The sequence below is a fragment of the Chiroxiphia lanceolata genome, chromosome 8 (assembly GCF_009829145.1).
Source record: "Chiroxiphia lanceolata isolate bChiLan1 chromosome 8, bChiLan1.pri, whole genome shotgun sequence".
Lineage (NCBI taxonomy): Eukaryota > Metazoa > Chordata > Aves > Passeriformes > Pipridae > Chiroxiphia > Chiroxiphia lanceolata.
In genome coordinates this window covers 1535422-1553790 of record NC_045644.1, presented here as the reverse complement: position 1 = coordinate 1553790, position 18369 = coordinate 1535422, and the positions used below count along the sequence as shown (strand labels likewise).

General features: G+C 43.8%; 1 protein-coding gene across 3 annotated transcripts in view; it reads right to left on the bottom strand.

Moving 5' to 3' along the window:
- Positions 1-529: 529 nt before the first annotated feature.
- Positions 530-18369, bottom strand: part of GRK5 (G protein-coupled receptor kinase 5) — a 156889-nt gene continuing 139049 nt past the window's right edge. For 2 of the 3 annotated variants that reach the window (XM_032694742.1, XM_032694743.1), the window contains 4 exons: positions 10889-11026; positions 8455-8592; positions 7504-7635; positions 530-6681 (listed from right to left, as the gene is read on the bottom strand). In XM_032694742.1, coding sequence (XP_032550633.1) covers positions 6583-6681; positions 7504-7635; positions 8455-8592; positions 10889-11026 — 507 coding nt within the window. In that variant the 3' untranslated portion in view covers positions 530-6582. Of the gene's footprint in view, positions 6682-6840; positions 6932-7503; positions 7636-8454; positions 8593-10888; positions 11027-18369 lie in introns of all 3 variants that reach the window. The other variant, XR_004358258.1, reaches the window with a different exon arrangement.

Genomic DNA, 18369 nt, shown 5'->3' with positions numbered 1-18369 from the left:
AAAGTTTGGTTTTTGGTTCCCTCAGTCTTCCTGAAGATGTGATGGGACAGAAAATACGAAACATATGAAGCCACAAAAGCATCCAGCAAGGTATGGACTGCATCCCACTCTCCCAGTAATCATCTTCAGGATCCCAAGGACTTCAGGAGTCTCCGTTTGATTACATGCCTCATTAAAGCAAAACATATAATTTTCATGTATTTAAATTAAGGGATTTATTAAAAAAAAAAACCCAAACGAAAAGAAAAAAAAAAACCAAAGCCAAAAAACCCAATCAAAACAGTGGTTTGATCTAGATACAGCAGCACTGTGACATTACTAGGACATTATGTACGAAGAATCCAAGCAGCCATAGAACACAGAAGCCTTTATCTTCAGTAACAATCTCAAAATGAAACTAGCTTCATCAAACAATGTTAAAGATCTCCCTGGAAAGAGAAACAAAACCAAACAGACCCTCCCCACCCCAACCCTTTGGATATTAGAATGATTTTTTTTGTACAATACCGACAGCCACTAGCTCTTCTAATTGAGAACACTTGCTTTAATTTATTACAAAAATGATCTGTTGACTCAGTTATGAAAGACAACTTTTAACATTGCTTTAGAAGTGTCTGCTCCTCTTATAGACTACAGTATTAGAAGTGCTTAGAAACATTTAATCCTGGATATGCTCTTGAAATTGAATCAGGATATTCTGTGTGTGTTTATATACCAAATATGATTTTTAATTTTTAAAGCAGGTGAAAAGACTAACCCTAATATGAAACTGCAATTTTACAATTTAATTATTAGTCAGATATGGGCAACCACATGATAGTTCATGAAATCTTTAGGTCTATCTACATTGCTCAGAAACACAAAATAAAGTTTTTACAACTTTCACCTTCAAAAGGCTAAAATGTTCAGTCTTTTAGAAGAGTGTCCAGTGTTTAAAAGAAATGCAGTTAAGGGAGACCGCATCCAACACACACGAAACAACTCGTTTGAGCTTGCTAATCAACGTATTTGACAGCTGTGGGTGGGGTGATGAGGCAGGAGAACACTTGCCATCCAACCACCACCTGAGGTGTTCCTTCTCTGGCAGTGAATCTTCTCCAGGAAACCTGGAGCTCCCCTTCGGAGCCCACCGATCCCAGGCACGTTGCCTCTTTTGTTTCCATGGCCGGGCAGAGCTGACCCAGTGTTGGCCACAAATGCATCTCTGGGGCTTCACACAGCACCTCTCTCAACTGCTAATGCAGGGAATCCTTCGCAGGCTCGGCCAAAAAAGTTGAACCAATGAATGTTATTTTGTTCCCTTCCTCGTAACTATTTATCTCCTACCTAAAAGAAGAGGAAGTGTTCATGGGCATGCCATCATTACTGGCCAGCTTTTAAATAAGAAATCAATACTTTTAACATTTGCACTGTCACCTCATTGTCTGTTGGAGATGTCTCACAGAAGTGCAGTGCTTTCTGTTTCAGTGTCTCTAAGGAACTAAGACAAACCAATAACAAAAGAGCCCTAATTTAGAAGAGTCATCTCCCCAGTCATGTAAATAAGAGCAGCTATACTAAGCCTATTTCACTGAAATAATAATACAAAGAGTTGATATTGATCTGGTTTATGCACAGACTCCAAAGTGCTTTCAATTGATAGACAGAGAGCATCCCTCCATGTTTAAGAGTGGGAAAACAAAACTGCCCAGAGGTTTGCCCAGGGCAGTGAAGAAAAACACGGGCAGAACAGGAATCCAAACCATCACCCCTGGCTCCTGTACATAAACCAAGGAGAAGACGTATGTGCCAGCAGTAATATTCATTATAGTGAATAGGCAGCAATCAGTTTAAAATTGTTTCTTTCATAAATCCCATTTGTCAGTACCCCAGCTTAGCTGATCCAGCAGCAGCAGCTTGTATTTGTGTTATCACAGAGAAGTTTGGGAGAGGTGAGTGTATAACACTGTAGCATGTTGTTGGCTTTCACCTTCTCTGATGAAATTTTTTATTTTCCTTAAAGGAAATAACTTTAAAATTCTCTGAAGCAATTTATTTATCTTTTTTTTTTTTTTTTTTCCAGTTAAGGACAGACAATTATTACCAGCCTGCATTGTAATATTATTTAGTGTAAAAGACACTGTGTCCTGCCCAGCACACAAAAGAGAAGAATTGTTTTAAACTTATGCAGACTTTCTCTCAACTTTAGCACGAGGGTGTTAGTCATTCGTTTTACTCTAAATAATTAGTAGCATTTTCAGTGTCAGGGCATACTTGTGAAAGGCATGAGATAGACAATTCTGGAATCTCCTGTTTTTCATGGAGCTGTTGGACAGATTCTCCCAAACTTCACTGCCAAATGTGCCTCCCCACAGCCTGACCCAGACTAGGACCTTCCTTGGGCAGGAAAACCTTTAAGTCTGGACTTCTAAAGCTCCTGCAGGCCACTTTGTGCTTCATGCTACACACATGAAGGAAGATGGACTACATGCCAAGGGACAGACCAACCCAAAGATTTTCCTTGAAAGAAAAATCCAGTCTTTCCAAAGACTGTAAGGGAAATGCCTAGAAATGCCTCATGAATGATCTCCTCTACACTGAGCAACTTGAGGATTACAAATACCAACTGAGCAAAAAGAATGATCACAACTAAGTGTGGAGAGAGGTTAAAACACACATATCTTGTCCACAACAAAGCCAGTTCCTGCAGCCTCCTGTTCCATGAGATTGGTGAGAAGAAGCAGCTGTGCTATAAGGAGGGGCATTTATTGCTCTTCCAGAAAAGCCTGTGCAGGGAACTCCTGACTGAGGCAGGGACACATGGGAACAGAGACCTGTGTGATGGCTGTTCATGCAGGCTGAGGGGGTTCTCACTTGCCTCATCAAACTGTTCCCTCTGGCCCTCAGAGAGACAATCCTGTCTTTGAGCCCCAGACCAGGCTGTATGTGTGATATGGCCTGATGTGTGCAGTTCCCAGGTGACTGAGGAAACTGTGACCAACATGTGATGAACCAAGGAAGAAGGTGCAGCAAGAACTTGAAATGTGAGGCTTTGACACCTGAAGCAAAGAATTCGAGCTGGATCCTGAGGTCTGGGGGAATGACCTTAAGAATCAGTGTCTTCAAATCAGATGCTTTACTGGGTCAGCCAGGTTTGATTCCCACTGCTGATGGCACTCTCAGTCATAGTTTCTGGGATGACTGCAAATTGAGATGGTATTAAACTGTTTTTATAGAGAGCTGTTCTGTCTCTGAACTGCCAGTTACCAGGAGTCTCTAATCAGTAGGGCCAGATGGACACTGGGATATTGAATTCTGCAGTTTCCTAATGCTCAGCTTGATCTCCAGTACCTGCTTGGCTTGATTATCTTCACACCTTTCTGAACTTCACAAGCAGCTTTTTGTTCAGAAACAACATCTGAGTCATGGCCATGCTTGTGAAAAATCTCTTTTTAGATAATCCAGGTCAAGGGTGCACACTCAAGAGTTTGTTATTTTTTCCTTCATTATCCCTTGGTTTAAAAAAAGCCTCCCATCCAACAGAGAGTGGGAAAAAATGCTACAAGACTCAAGTGAACCTTGAGACACTGTAGAAAATGGATAGCAAACAGCTGACTTACAAAAGCCTGTAAACTAATTAGTGTTCACCTGACTACTCAGTAAAAATTTAAAAACAAAAAACGTTTGCACAATTCAGGGTCGGACTGCACGATTTCTTATTCTGAAAAAGAGCTAAGTTTGCTTATCTGTCTATTTAAAACAAGCAACCAGATCAAAACGTACACATTTGTTTGGAAAGAATTTGGATTGTAATTGAAAAGGAGACAGAGAAAATCCATCAACCCAAATTGCACCTGATCACACAGTGGAAGTGAGAGGACTGTGGTCCTACTCCAGCCTTGAGTGCAAAGTGAGCTGAATAATTAAAAGGAAAAAAAAAAAAGCAATAAAAAAGAAATCCCGCAGGTTTTGTTGTAGGAAAACCCTGGTAGGAAGATCCCTAAGACTGTTCATCAGCACTAGAGATGTACAATATTAGGTCTTTCACTGCTGGGCACTGAAAAAGCACAACAGTTCTGCTGCCCCAGCATCGTAATACTGTTTATAGTTTGTCATTCAGGATGGACACACTTAAGGGATGCAGCACGAAATCTCCCTCAATGGTCTTGTTTTGTGTCTCTGCCCTTCCTCACTCACTGCTCCCAAGGAGCTGGAATCCAGAGGGAGTCCATCCTAGGCCTTTGGGTGCACACCTGGAGGATTCAGGATATCTAACCCTACCACAGTGTCCTCCAAGTATCAGGAGTCAATGAATGCAGCTCTCATCCTTCCAGGACCTTGCACTGTCCCTGTGTCTCCACTGGTAGAGTCCTAGAGGTGCTGAGTGAGGAACTGTGCCAGCTGAAAGGAGAGCAGGACAAGGCACAAACACTGTCCTTCACTGTTGTCACTCAGAAGTCATCCACCACTAGCTAAGGCTGGTGGCAGCTAAGATGTATAAGGCCAGCTCCAACCTATCTTTGCAATTTGTTCACCAGCTTTCAATAAGGGGGTTGTTGTTATTAGATGGTAAAGAAAGAAAATTTTAGTCTTCATCAGGAAGCTGAAACCATTACAGATTTGATTTATAGCTGGTTCAGAGAGATAAAGTTGCTTATAATTCTCGTCTATTACTACCTGCCTAAAATCTTGCATCTTCTGTAAGACCTGCAATGCCATCATCTGCCATGGGAGAGTGGCTCAAGCCTCGTCTCCCTGTCTCAACTTTTCTCTGTCAGCTGCTCTGTGCAAGTCCCGTCCCTGTCTTTTCTCTCTCCCTCATGACCTCAAGCTGCTTTACTGTGTATTCCAGTGTCTTTCTCACTCAGACAGTTGCCACTACTAACCTGCATCTTTTTCCCCCTCAGCACTGGAGACATAGAACATACACCTGACAGTCTAATGAATTTTGACTATTAAAAGTTCCACTGAACTTCCTTGTACCCTGGGATAGCTGCACTACAAGCTAACAGGGTTTTGGACACATCAGCTGGCTTCAGATGTTCCTGATGACCCAAAGGTGTAAAATCATCAGTACAGTGCAGCCAACACTGCAAAGAGCATGGGGAACCAACCTGCTTTACAGAACACACTGGGCTGTAGAGATGCTGCCTGCAGCTGGGGGGACAAAGGTCTTCCAATTCCTGCTGAAGGGAAGTAACCACATTTTTACTCTGGTGTTCTTACCAATAATAGATAGGGGCATACTTGAGAAGAGCATGATTCTGATGCCTGAGGTTCTGCTGCTGATCCTGACTGGTCCTGGTTTATGCCAGCAGGGACAATGTTTTTGTCAATGGTTAAAGGATCCTGGACAAAGGATGATGGAGCCAAAAGTGGGGGGTACTCTTTCATAACTGATATTTTATTCAGCTGAGGATCTAACCGAGGGCAGGAGTCATGGGGTGCTTGCACGACACATGGAAGGACTCTAAGTGCAGACACAGCCTGTAGGTTCTGCTGCTGCCACTCTGAACCTCCACAGCTCAGCTCTAAAAGTCGTCACAAATCCCAGGGTCAGCACAAACCAGACTGCTGAACTTCTCTCTTGCTACCTGTTTGATATGAGTAACCGTGGAAAGGCCTTGCAATTTGACTGCAGCACAGAGAATACTTTGAGTTTTGCTCTCATTCAGCAGGTGCAGGTTTGAAGTCCTTGAAAAATAAATGAACATTTGCTTTCCTGGTCACCTCTCACTCAGCTTTGTTCTATCTGTCATTAGAAATAGCACAAAAACTAGTGAAGGAGAAGAGCTTTTCTAACTAAAAAGTACTTGATGGAGCAACAACAGAAGGAAGTGCAAATCTCAGCTGGGCTGGTCCCATGACATCACAAACCTTCAGCACAGCAAGTAGCATTCTTGAATGCACCAAAATCTTGTCTGTTAGCATTTAATGCGAGACACTACAAACTAATGAAGAGGAGAAATGTATGCAGTGTTGCTGTAAACCAAATATACAGATGTAAAATAATTAAGAATAAACTGTTCCATAAAAATGCATGTCATTAAACCCCAGTCTGATAAAGTGATTTATGAAGAATTTTCTAGAATTGCTAAAAAGAATGATTTCTCATTTGAGGCTCTGGAAGTCTTGAGTCACATTTTGTTTCTTTTAAAAAAATGTCTTAAAACACATGGCTTTACAGCTGCTGCTTGGAAAATATACACCTCCAAAGTCTGACTTTCATTTAAATACAAATGTACAAAATGTAAACTGAGACAATAGAGAAATTTACAAAACTTTTCTTTAAAAATAATAAAGACAAAATTCAGTTCTAGTATGATGCTATTTAAATACGTGCAAGTAGTCATGTTCATTGAATTTCTATTGCAATGTTCTAAATAGACAAATGTGATTCACACAGTCTTGAGTGCCACCTCCAAAAACAGACCTGAGTGGAAAATTCTTCTTAAAATGCGAGGCTCCACTGGAAGGAATGGATAGAAAATCTCCATTTTGGGAGATAATTTTCACTCAACGGTGGAGGCTCTCTCATCCACAGAAGCTCCAGAGATTATAGTGGAAGGATGCAAGATGTTGTTTCACAAAACTGAGCTGGAACTAGCTGCTTCCAGTGGAGTTTGAACTTACGTGATTTGAATTTATGTGGTGATTTAAACTGGCCTTTGAATTTGGAGAGCTCTTTGAATTGTTCTGATGCTGTGGAAAGAGGAAGACAATGACAATTAGAGTTCCAAAATATGCCATGCTTTTTTTTTAGTCCAACATTGCTCATTTTATGGTGATAAGGTACTGACTGGACTGCAAGATTTTTTTGTTTGAAGATCTTTGGATGCAAAATATTCTTTACTTTCTTACCTGTATTCCCTCTAGGTCAGCAGGACCATGGCAGTTCTTGAGGAATGAAGCAAAGAAGACTCACTCGAGCTCCAGGAGTCAAATCAATTCACTGCAAAATGTCAGTATCTGCTAAATCTGGCTAATACAGAGGATACCTGCCAATGCTTAGGCATGGCTTTTACTACAGAAACAGATCAGTCTAACAATGTTATTGAGATTTGCAAGGGGTGCCATGGGGCCTCACAAGACCTGTATATCATGCATGATCTGGTCTGCTCTCTTTTTACTGTCTTGGTTTCCTGCCATGACCACCTCCCTCAAAATTTGCATTTTCTTTTCTTTTCAAGGATTTTCACAAGGAACTTCCTAAAACTAGAGAATCACTTCAAAAGGCATGTCAGCATACCACTGAAAAATAGGTTGGGTAAGAAGTTTTCAACTGCTGGAAACAAAACTCATGAGCAACACTGGAACTTCTGGCAGTAAAAAAAAAATATAAATCACAAGAGGTAAATGGAAAACCTGAGACATGCAGGATTAGCCAGGGAATTATCAGGTAACTGTGACAGCCAGCCCTCTCTAAGACACTCTGCCTTCCTCCTAACAAAAATACCAGCAGAACATGGCTGTGGCAGTGAGCATCTGTGGGAGTTCCCTTGTCTTAGCCATAAAAGATCTCACCTGTCGCTTAAATATTCTCTGTAGCAATCCTTTCTTGGGTGGCTCTGGGGGGTAGCTTTTGTTTAGGTCTGGTGAAATAGTACCATTTGGTCCAAACACATTCAGCTCCTTGAAGCACTCTGTTTCTATCATCTAGTGGAACATGATGAGAAAGAAAAAAAAAAAAAAAAGAAATGATACAACTGCATTAACCAAATTCCAGTAGCTCTGGGTTGTTCAAAGTCAGCAATATGTTGGGAGAGTTAGCAGTTGGCTCCTGCTGGTGTCCATGGAAGGCAAACAGGATGTGTGAAAAGGAGAGGCTGAGTCTGCTCTGCACCTTTGCACATCACTCTTGTCAAAAACTGCCCCGTGAAACTTCCCGTTCCTGTCTTTAGCATTGTGGAGAATATTTTGGGTAAAGGCAGGCACACTTACAAAACCCCAGTTATTAGCACCCCTCTGCCCAAGGGGATCTGCTGTCTGATACAGAGTTGGATAATGAAATCTACTGTTGGCTGTGTTTTGATAGCAAACAGAAAGAAAGACAGATCTGGGAACCCCAGAGCAGTTCAAGGTCCAGAGTCAATGCTGCAGCTGGGACCCACTGCAGGTACCAGACAACGGGTGACACCAGGATCACCAGTGGAGGAGCCTTCTACTAAGATTTCCAACTATCCCAGAAAAGCTCCTGAGAGCTGTTGTCGAAACACCTCTGCAGAAATCCAGGAGAAGGAAGTACAGTAGGATCCTGGCCAATTTACACAAATATCCAGAGCCAACAGATACAGTCACCTGAACCTGACATCTGTGGTACATTACAGAACTTGAAAGGGGCCATTTGTAACTCATGAAAGCATTAGAGTCTGGCAGGTTCTCCAGTAGCTATATATTACTGGAAACATACTGCTCCTCTTAAACCATCTGCATTTGGGATTTCATTGGAGTAATTTTACTGTGATACATCCTTACCTCATTTTGCCATGGGATAGACACTGATCCTGTGGAAAACTTGGAATAGAAATCATCATCTGTTTGGTCCAGGTTAACTCCTTTCACTGTGGAGAACTGCTCAATGTCCAACACATCCTTGCAGTACACTGCTCTGGGCTGTCAGCAGCAAAGAAAAGAGAAACAACAAGAGAAAAAATATTTCTAAGTCGGATCATGTGCTTTCATTCACAGGTTCAGTCAAGTGAGGATGTCTAACAACAAGTGTGTGTCTGCATCCTCTTTCTCTAGACTTGCTCTGCCTGCCTGTTCATCATCAAAGGCTGACTTCACTTTAAGCACATTAAGCTTCCTATTTTGAAGTCCTTAAAGCATCAGTCAAAGGAGGTTTTAGTCATCCATGTACCATCTGGTTAAGAGGTGAGAGGAAAAGAACAGAGAAAGCAAGAAAACAAAAATCAAATCCTTCAGCAGTCTTTTCTTTTAGAGTGGAAACAACAGAAAACCAGAATGTTTATGAGACAGCTCTGAAAAGAGGCCTCAAATAGAAGTGCCCTCCTGGTCAGATAGCTGTGGGGTTTGCAGCTTAAAAATTTAAAGGAATGTACACTAATTGCTAAAGAAAACAGAGGAGGTTTGGCATTTTTCCATTGTTTTTATTAATAGCTCTGCTGCTGGAAGCTGTCCAGAAGCACCTCTATTAACTCTTCTAACTTGTCTGCATTTGTTCAAAGAAACAGTCAAATGGCTTTGCCTTTTTGAACTACTTAGTTTTCTGGGATGACAGAGACAGAGCTCTTTGCAGTGACATGGTTTTTAGCTCCTATTCCAGCAGTCAGCCACAGAGAGCAGAAATGGTCATTACTGGCTACCTGCCACCCTCAGTGTGGGCACCTGTGTGCCCAGAGAGTTCACAGCCACCCTCTGATGTGCAGGAATAATTGAGGGGTGGCTGGTGGGACCAGCCTGACCTGCTCAACTGCAGCACGTGTGGAATCCTACTGTCTATAGATGGTACCATGACAGCCCAGGGCTCCAACAGTGCAGCACTTTGTCTGAGCACCGTGACCAAACAAACAGAGCTGACTCCTGACAGAGGTCCTGTGTGCTGAAGGCTGCATCCTTCTGCATTCCAGATGGCTGCAATCCACAGCAATTTTGTGGACACAGAGTAATCTAGAAGAGGATGGAGAGACACGGGTTGGATTCCAACCTCTGCCATTGGCTATATGGCTTCGGGTGATTCAGCTGACTTCAGTAAAGACTGGGAAACCTATGGATGAATTGGCAAACAAATCAAATTAGGGGCAGCTCTTGAGTTCCTGATAAATAGCCATAAAAATTTATGTGCCTTTGCTTTAGCAAATGTGTCTCTAAGAGGTGCCTTCTGGGCCTTTCGTGCCTCAGCTAAGCTTATAACACACTCTGGCGGATCCCAAATTCGAGCCCAGAATTTTCTAATTTTCTACATCAGAAAGAAATAGTAGCTTGTCTCCTGCTTCTTCCCACTAAAGCAGGTCGTAACACCATGGGCTAATTGGCAGGAGTAACTAGGCCACATAGTAAAATGTAAAGCGAAACCAGAGCAGCTAAAGTAAACTCTCGTAGCATTCAAACCACTTTGGTTTGGTGGAGTTTGCAGCAACGTGAATGAGAGCTGCCAAGATGTTACTTTCCTTAATATATTAAAATGGCAGTGTTTACTTAGAACCATATGGGAACTTCAAGGATAGAAGGTCCAGCCAGAAAGAGAGCCCTGCGGGAGGAAAATCATCAGATAACTCTGTGCACTGGGGTAGAAATTAATACCACAAAAGGGTGGAAAAAGCTGTGTTGTTGCCAATGCAACAAAGACTTTGAGTATGTGTGAGTCTGGGGTGTAAACCTGAGTAAGGACTCAACGTTGGGTTTCATGCCCCATGAACACTAAGAAGTTCAAAGTGCTCTCTCAGGTCCAAGTCACCTTCTCTGCTGGAGGTGACACCTGACAGATTTCATGATGACCAGGTTAATCCGCTGGCTCCACAGAGCTTTGGACTTTGTAGTTCTGGTTTCACTCAGCATGTATATCTATAAATCTATAAATCTGTGTGCATACATGTGGCTTCCACTGCTGATAGTTCCACCTGGTCTTGAGCACACTGGTCCTCACACCACCACCGTGGATAAGGGAATACAAAGGTTTCCAGTGCCTCCAGTGTCACATGGGAATGCTGTGGTAAAATGAGTGGGAGTGAATGAAGGCCCAGGTGACCATCCTGTGTGGAGGCTCACCCACCCTGCACACACACACCTACAGAGCTCCCTCTCCTCTTCCTCCCAGCATCCCCACTCCAGCCCTACCACTTCTCACACCTTCCCATGCAGGGAGTGGCAACAGCCCTGAGAGAGAGAAGTTATTTTAGGAACAAATCTCTAGAAAGAGGCCAGTGGGGGTTCTTCCCGTCGTACTTACATCAGGGACAAAGGGAGGATCCAGCATTCCTGCTTCTAACCGCTTGAAATTCATGCTCTTGAAGAAGGGGTGCCTCTTCACTTCTGCTGCACCTTCCCCCTGACATCCCAGCCGCTGCTTCACGTCTTTGCTGAGGAGCTGAAACGTGCCAAGAGGAGTGGTGAGGATGTCAGAAAAGCAAGAGCTCCACAGAGATACTTTTATCTCCAGTTGTTTTTGAACGTGTCCAGAGGGAAGCACAGAGGGGAGGTGGAATTGCTGCTACTTAAAGGCTGAAGTTAAATGGATTAGGACTGCACTGTTCCACATGCTGGTAAAACCATTTGAAAATCACCTGCTGTAAAGTATTTACAGTCAAAATAGAGACTGTTGCTTCTGCTTACTTTCAGTGAACACTTTCAAGAAAAGATCTGATATTCCTTAATAACTTATATAGATGCACATTCATAAGTCCCATGTGCTTTTTCTCATTTTTTTCTTTTTTTTTTTTTTCTTTTGTATGGATGGACTAATTGATCTGCAAGGAAACAATTCAATAATTCTGGCACAGACTAGTTGGTGGATGAGTAGACAATATGTAGCCAAATCTTCACAAAAATGCCTCTACTTTTAAACCATATGCATAGAATCAAGCAGGCTAAGAGATCACAACTAAACAGCTGAAGAGAGGCAGAGCTTATTGTGCAAGTGACTGGTTCAAAAAGACCATCACTTGGGACAGGGACTTGTCTAAATGTACCATTGACTTGAAAGGCATTTTGCTGAAAAATGAAAGTTCACAGTTTTATTTCCCTGTTTTCCCTTCCATTCATCTTCAAGGAAGTCTGCATTATGCTCAGATAAAGATGGGAAAATATAACTCCAAAATCACCATTATCTGCCCAGAGATTTCAGCTGCCTACTCAAGAGATGTGCAAGTTATGCCTTAGCTCAGCAGCAAACTAAACATGCACTGCAAACAGGCAAGGCTGGCTTTGCTGGGTGCTCTACGTTTTCCACAGCGGTGGAAAATGCCCCAGGGAGACCCTAAAGCCCCTTCCAGTACCTAAAGGCACCGCAAGAGAACACGTTGCCCAGAGAAGCCGTGGCTGCCCCATCCCTGCAAGTGTCCAAGGCCAGGTTGGACGGGGCTCGGAGCAACCTGGGCTGGTGGAAGGTGTCCCTGCCCACGGCAGGGGGTTGCACTAGATGTTCTTTTAGATCCTTTCATCACAAGTCTCTCCGTGGCGCTGTCAGTGACCCGGCACTGACAGGAGGGGTGTCTGTCGTGCCGGTGCCGCCGGGAGGCAGCAGAGGAGCGGCAGCGCCGCCGGTCCGGTCCTGGGAGCATCCCGGGAGCATCTCCGGGGCAAGGCTCCCGTCCCTCTCCCGGCTCTGTCGCCTCAGAGCCGAGCCGGGAAGCAGCTCTCTCCCTTACCTGGGTGGGCTGCGCTCAGTGAAGGGCACTGAAAGCCCCAGCGAGCCGAGGGAATGCCCGCCCGCCCGCGGGAGGCTCGTCTTGGACCGACCCAGCTGTGGCTGTTTTGTTTTCCAATTCATAGAATCACAGAATCAGCTGGGTTGGAAGGGACCTCAGAGATCATCAAGTCCAACCTTTGACCCAATCCCACCGTGGTTGCTAGACCATGGCACTGATGCCACATCCAGTCTCATCCTAAAAACCTCCAGGGATGGAGAATCCACCACTTCCCTGGGCAGCCCATTCCAATGGCTGAGCACCCTCTCTGGAAAGAAATTCTTCCTAATATCCAACCTAAACCTCCCCTGGCACAGCTGAAGACCGAGCCCTCTTGTCCTGCTGATGGTTGCCTGGGAAAAGAGACCAACCCCCCCTGGCTCCCCCCTCCTGTCAGGGAGTTGCAGAGAGTGAGGAGGTCTCCCCTGAGCCTCCTCTTCTCCAGGCTGAACAGCCCCAGCTCCCTCAGCCTCTCCTCACAGCACTTGTGCTCCAGTCCCTTCCCCAGCCTCGCTGCTCTTCTCTGCCCCTGCTGCAGCCCCTCAATGTCCTTCCTGAGCTGAGGGCCCAGAACTGGACGCAGCACTCCAGGGGTGGCCTCACCAGTGCTCATTGTTGCATGAGACTTTGAGCTCCCTCAGTCCTGAGGAAAGGTTTTTTGTTGCGAGTATTTCCATATTGTTTTTTTTTTCTTTGTTTGTTTTTTTGTTAAATCCCAACAGTCACATGCTCTAGCCTACGTGAAGAAGATAGCTCTGGAATTTCCAGTCAGAATCTGGCTTGCTCTGTTGTGGTTTGGCAGAGGAGGCAGAAGGACTTTTGGTCTTCTATTCTCATGCTGATAGGGCTTTCCTGACAGGTGGAAAGAAGAATCTGAAGGCAGAAAGACCATTTTTATGGCCCCTGGCTCTGATATACTTTTGGAAATGATACTCTGAAGCTTTCAGGAACAGTGCAGCTGAGGAGCAAGAGGCAGTAGGAAGGGGTAGGTTGGAACTGCCTGTAGATGATAAAGGAGATCTCTGCAGTTTCTGCTCTCAAGTGAGCTGTGAAGGGATGAAAGGGGGGTACATCCTGTCTATGTAATCTGGACTCTGGATTAAGTGGGAAGACCAAACTAATCTGTGAATTTACCCTTGTCAGGCTGTAAGTTGTTTGGAGTGTGTGGTCAGAGGATAGGGTAGCTGAGGACAGAAAAAGGCTGCCTGGGTATTCCTGGGCTCTTCTATGATAAAGAAGGGAGTGTTCAGCAATTTCAGATGCCAGAAGGAAGCCTCTGGAGCATGAATGCAGTTGGTTGTGAGTGGTTGGACACTGCAGGCTGAAAGACACAAAAGGGAACAGGCCAGTGGGAATAGGCTGGGACTGAAAGACCACAGAAAGGAGAGGATTCTCCTGCAAACCCTCGCCTGCCTTTTGAGGAGAGTCCCAGGAGAGTCTCAATGGAGAAAAATGTAAGAAATTTATGGAATTTGATAAGCTGTAGATGCAACCAGCTCTAGAGATGGCAACAGGTGAAACCAGACAATTTTTCTGGCTTCTGTTGTGGATATCAAGAGATAGCATGGACTATAACATTTTCCAGAAGGAAAAACCCTTCCTTTGTCTGATGAATAATGAGTCTTTTACCATTTCCTGCAGCCCCAGAAGCTTTCTGCAATAGTAAACCCGTTCAAGAGCCTGAAACATGCATCCCATTTGGGAATCTGACCTGGAAAAGAAAATGGAGATAACAACTGTATGTTTTGAGCCACCTCTACACTTTTGTTTAATTCAGCTTCAAAGGGTTTATTTAATATGAACAGAGAGCAGAACAAAAGCAACTACATCAGGCTGGTGACAAGCTCTCCTGGGACAGCAGTGCAAGTGACCCCATTAAACATAATTTCAGTGTAATTTTACAGCCAAAGCCTGCAGATAATTCACAGAGTTTCAAATCTGAAGACTTCTTAGGCCACCCAACCATGCATGAAGTTGATACCAAGCAGTAGAGCTTTATGTTCTGGTAGCAAATGCTCCAGATGACACTGGACATTTAAGGTTTAGTCTACAGAGTTATGGGCAAACCATGACTAGAACAGGACTTTCAAAGAGAGTCTTGAGTAGCAGCAGTGAAGTTACATCAAGATCTTGATATAAAGAGCTTTCTGATACTTTTGTGTCACTCATCTGATCCCCCCGGGAATTCAAACTCTGCAATGTCTGAGACTTTTTCCATGACTTTGTTTTGCTTCCTTTACAAAAAGAAACAACTGTTGTGAGGATTGCTAAAAAAAGCCAACAGCCCCCAAAGCACTGCTTTATCTTCTTGTGATCAATCAGTTCATATCCAGATCATACCATGTAATAAACAGTTCCAAGTCCTAGGATGTTAGTCCTAAAATTATAGGAGTAAGGGGAAACAAGAAACTGCTGCTCATGAAAAGAGACAAGGGGAACAGTAAAGCCATTTCCATTGACCCAGCTGATCAAATAGTTTAAGGAATCACCTAGATAAATTTCAACCCTGACACAGAGGTAAGCATATTCTTTTCAGCAATTTTTAGAGAATAGAAAAGCAGCACTATGGTCCCCTCTCAGTTACTAAATGAGAGAAGAGAGTGGAGTGGGAACTGAAGACGCCAGAATGGCACGAATGGCTGTATATCATCCTGCTTATGAAATCACAGCCTCATCTGGCCAACTGAAGAGACAAAACCCTCTCAGGCGTGGGTGACAAGCTCATTGCAAAGACTTACTAGAGAAGATTTATTATTATTGTTGCTGTTGTTATTCTCAATAGCAATGATAATCATTTGAAGAGCACCCTGACGTGTACGAGGTTCCTCCCAAGACACATGGAAGAGCAGTTATCCTCGGGCAGCACTGACAAACTTGAAGGTGTCATTATGTGTGAACAAGTTGGTTTCTAGGGATGAGAGCAGAGAGGAGGGATGAAAGCAGGCAGGAGTAGCTGTGTGATGACATTTTCTGGCGGTGAGGTTGAGAAAAAAATTGCTTTTAGGGGAAAAAAGAACCCATTACCTTTTAGTTGGCTGGGGAGGCACCTTGGGAAAGGAATGGAGATCAGAATGGTGGAACAGCCATGTCTGGAGATTGCCTAGTCCAACCCCTCTGCTCAAAGCACAGCCACTTAGAGCAAGTTGTTCCAGGCCTTGTCCAGCTGGGATTTGGATAACTCCAGGTGTGGAGACCACACAGCCTCTCTGGGAAACCTGTTCCAGTATTTGACTACACTCACTGTGGAAAAGTGTTTCCCAATGTTCAGAAGGACCCCCCTGTGTTTCAGTTTGTGCCCATTGCCTCCTGTCCCGTTTACTGGGCAGCAAACCAAGAGTTTGGCTCTGTCTTCTTTACACCCTCCAACCAGAGATCCCTTTTGTGGAGTAAAATGGGAGCTGCAGGAATAAAAGGCACGAGGGAAGACACTTTGCGGGAAAAGTAGAGAAGCGGGACACAGTGTCAGAAGAACAGAGAAATATGGGCCCATCCAATTCTGCTGACTTGAATGCTCTTCAAGTCACATCTCTGGATGCATGACTGCACTTGTCAGGGAAAACATGCATGTACATCAATGAAGTACAAGTCATAACAACAACAAACAGGGAGCATTTCCTAGAAAGACGATTTTTTTTCACAGAAAAAACACACCATGAAGCAGTTATGTTATATGGGAACTATGGGTTGGGGAGCTTCCCAGAAAGCCAGCTGCCCCTGTTCCTAATTATTTATTATTCATCTCTGTTTCAGTCCAAAATGAGGTCTGATTTATGGGAAATTGCTTACAAAATGAAACATGGAAATATGGGATGGATGATGATTAATGGGAGCTATGATATGTGCCTGCAAAAATGCAGAAGGGCAGAAACATCCTGCAGGGGAAGGTTGACATGGAGTGACACTAGAGGGCTTTCATATGAGCAAATGAATAAAGACAATATATCTCCTGATGGCGACGCTATTAGCTCATGGAGCAAGCTTTGAAGAGAAGGTTAAGAGACGTGGTGAGAAACATGTTGTTCCCCACTCCTACCCTGAAGAGTCTGCTGTGGGAAAGCCTTTTTGTGTCAGATCTTTGTGAAGGCTCATGTACTGAAACTTTATGTTTCATTTTGCAGACATGAGGGGTAATTAATTGTTACTTTCTTGTGTCCTTGTTAAGATGCTGGTACAAACCAAAAAAGTCCTGCTTTTCAGCACAAAGAGCAAAGAGAATTTGAGAAAATGCATTTGAATAATGGATTTTTAAAATAAAAAATCTTGATAAAATAAATCACTTTTGCATGGAAAACCACAAATGCCATCACACTCGGTACCAGAACTAAGGTACTTCCTGCCTTAAGGCATTAGTGCTCAAAAAGGGAAGGGTTACCTTTGGATCCATTACTAGTTTGCAGAAACCACCTAAATAAACATGCCACGTGATTGGACAGGGAAGCAGCTAATGATCAAGTTTTCAGGGTGATTTATATATAGTCCATGCTTCCCTGAGGCAAGGGAATGAACTAGATGACCTCCCAGGGTCCCACCTCTGTGAAACCAAAGCCTCCATGGCTTGAAGATGACAATGACCACTACAGTGTAATGACTGTCTGCTCCCCTGGGAGTGGTAGCTCATCTACAGCACTGTCCCATCAATGCTGCATTTAATTCTTCTCCACTTTAAGTTCTTCTGGGCTTGTTTATTTTCAACGTATGCTTTCATTCTGTTGTGCAAGAGACATAAAGAGTAACAAGAAGGGCTTCTACAGGTACGTCAGTCAGAAAAGGGGGTTTGGACTAGATGATCTTTAAAGGTCCCTCCCAACCCAAACTGTTCTGGTTCTGTGCCTCATGCCTGCAAATAACTAGGGAATAAGCAACAGGATATAATTTTTGCCCACTACATTTCCATTCCATACGAACAGCAGGATATGCACAAACCCTCTGCCACTCCAGCAGACTCTACTCCTCACCTGGAGACAGTTAAGATGCCACCTGAGAAGAGAAGGCTGTTTGAGCACAAGAGATGGTTTGTAAGAGCCTGTGACTGTCCTAAAGTTTCCTGTGTCAGCTTCACTGGGGGCTCTGAATCTCCAGTTAAGGGCAGTGAATGGCCTAGAATATCTATCAAGAGTGATGTCAGCTAGTTACCACCCAGGGATTCAGCAGTGAGTTGGTGCACTGTGAGTTAATAACTTCCAGGCACCATACTTGGCAATGCTACCATTATTATTTGCAAGGAGACTTCAGTGTCTCTTCCTGCAGCCAGCCAACCAGAATGTCATCGACCTGCTGTTTGCTTGCCTGTTGCACAAGACATTGGTGAAACTCTCACTACCTATTTGTTGACCTTTCCTTCCCTTCATTCTCCCTCTACCAGAATACACAGATATGTCATTGCCCCCAAAGGAGACTTCACTCGTTAGCAAACAACATCAAGAGAAAGGCCACAGCCCTTTCCAAACTACAATTCCGCCTTCTAAAGATGGATGTCAACAAGACACTGATGAATTCAGACACAGCTTTGAGATTTCTCAGAGGGTTTGAGGATTTCCATTGTCAGACACGGCTATTGTGCTACAAAAATGACTCCCAGCTGAAAGAGTGAGAAAACATTTTGAAGAACAGCTCAACAGTATTAAGAAAAGCTGGATACCCTATACCCCAGGGGAAAAGCTGCTAACAAACTCAGTGAGATGGGCTGGGACATTTGAGTGTCACAATAATTTCATTGCATAATCCTTGTCCTGCTTACCCCCAGCTCTCACCAAAGACAATGGAAGCCTGGGGTTTTCAGTTCCTTGCAGGAGACAACCAGAGTCTTGCATCATCAAGTCCTTTTTATTTTTTCTACAATGTTATAAAAGACAGAAATGCATTCCTGACTGCAAACTAACATTCGGAGTCTCACGAGAATAGATACCGCTCCCTTGGCCTTAAAACTTTGGAAAGGGCTCAAGATGACCGTGATGAATCTTGTGGAGAAGCAAGCCCAAACAAACACAATTAGAATCAATAGAGAATGCAGTCATTCCATCAACAG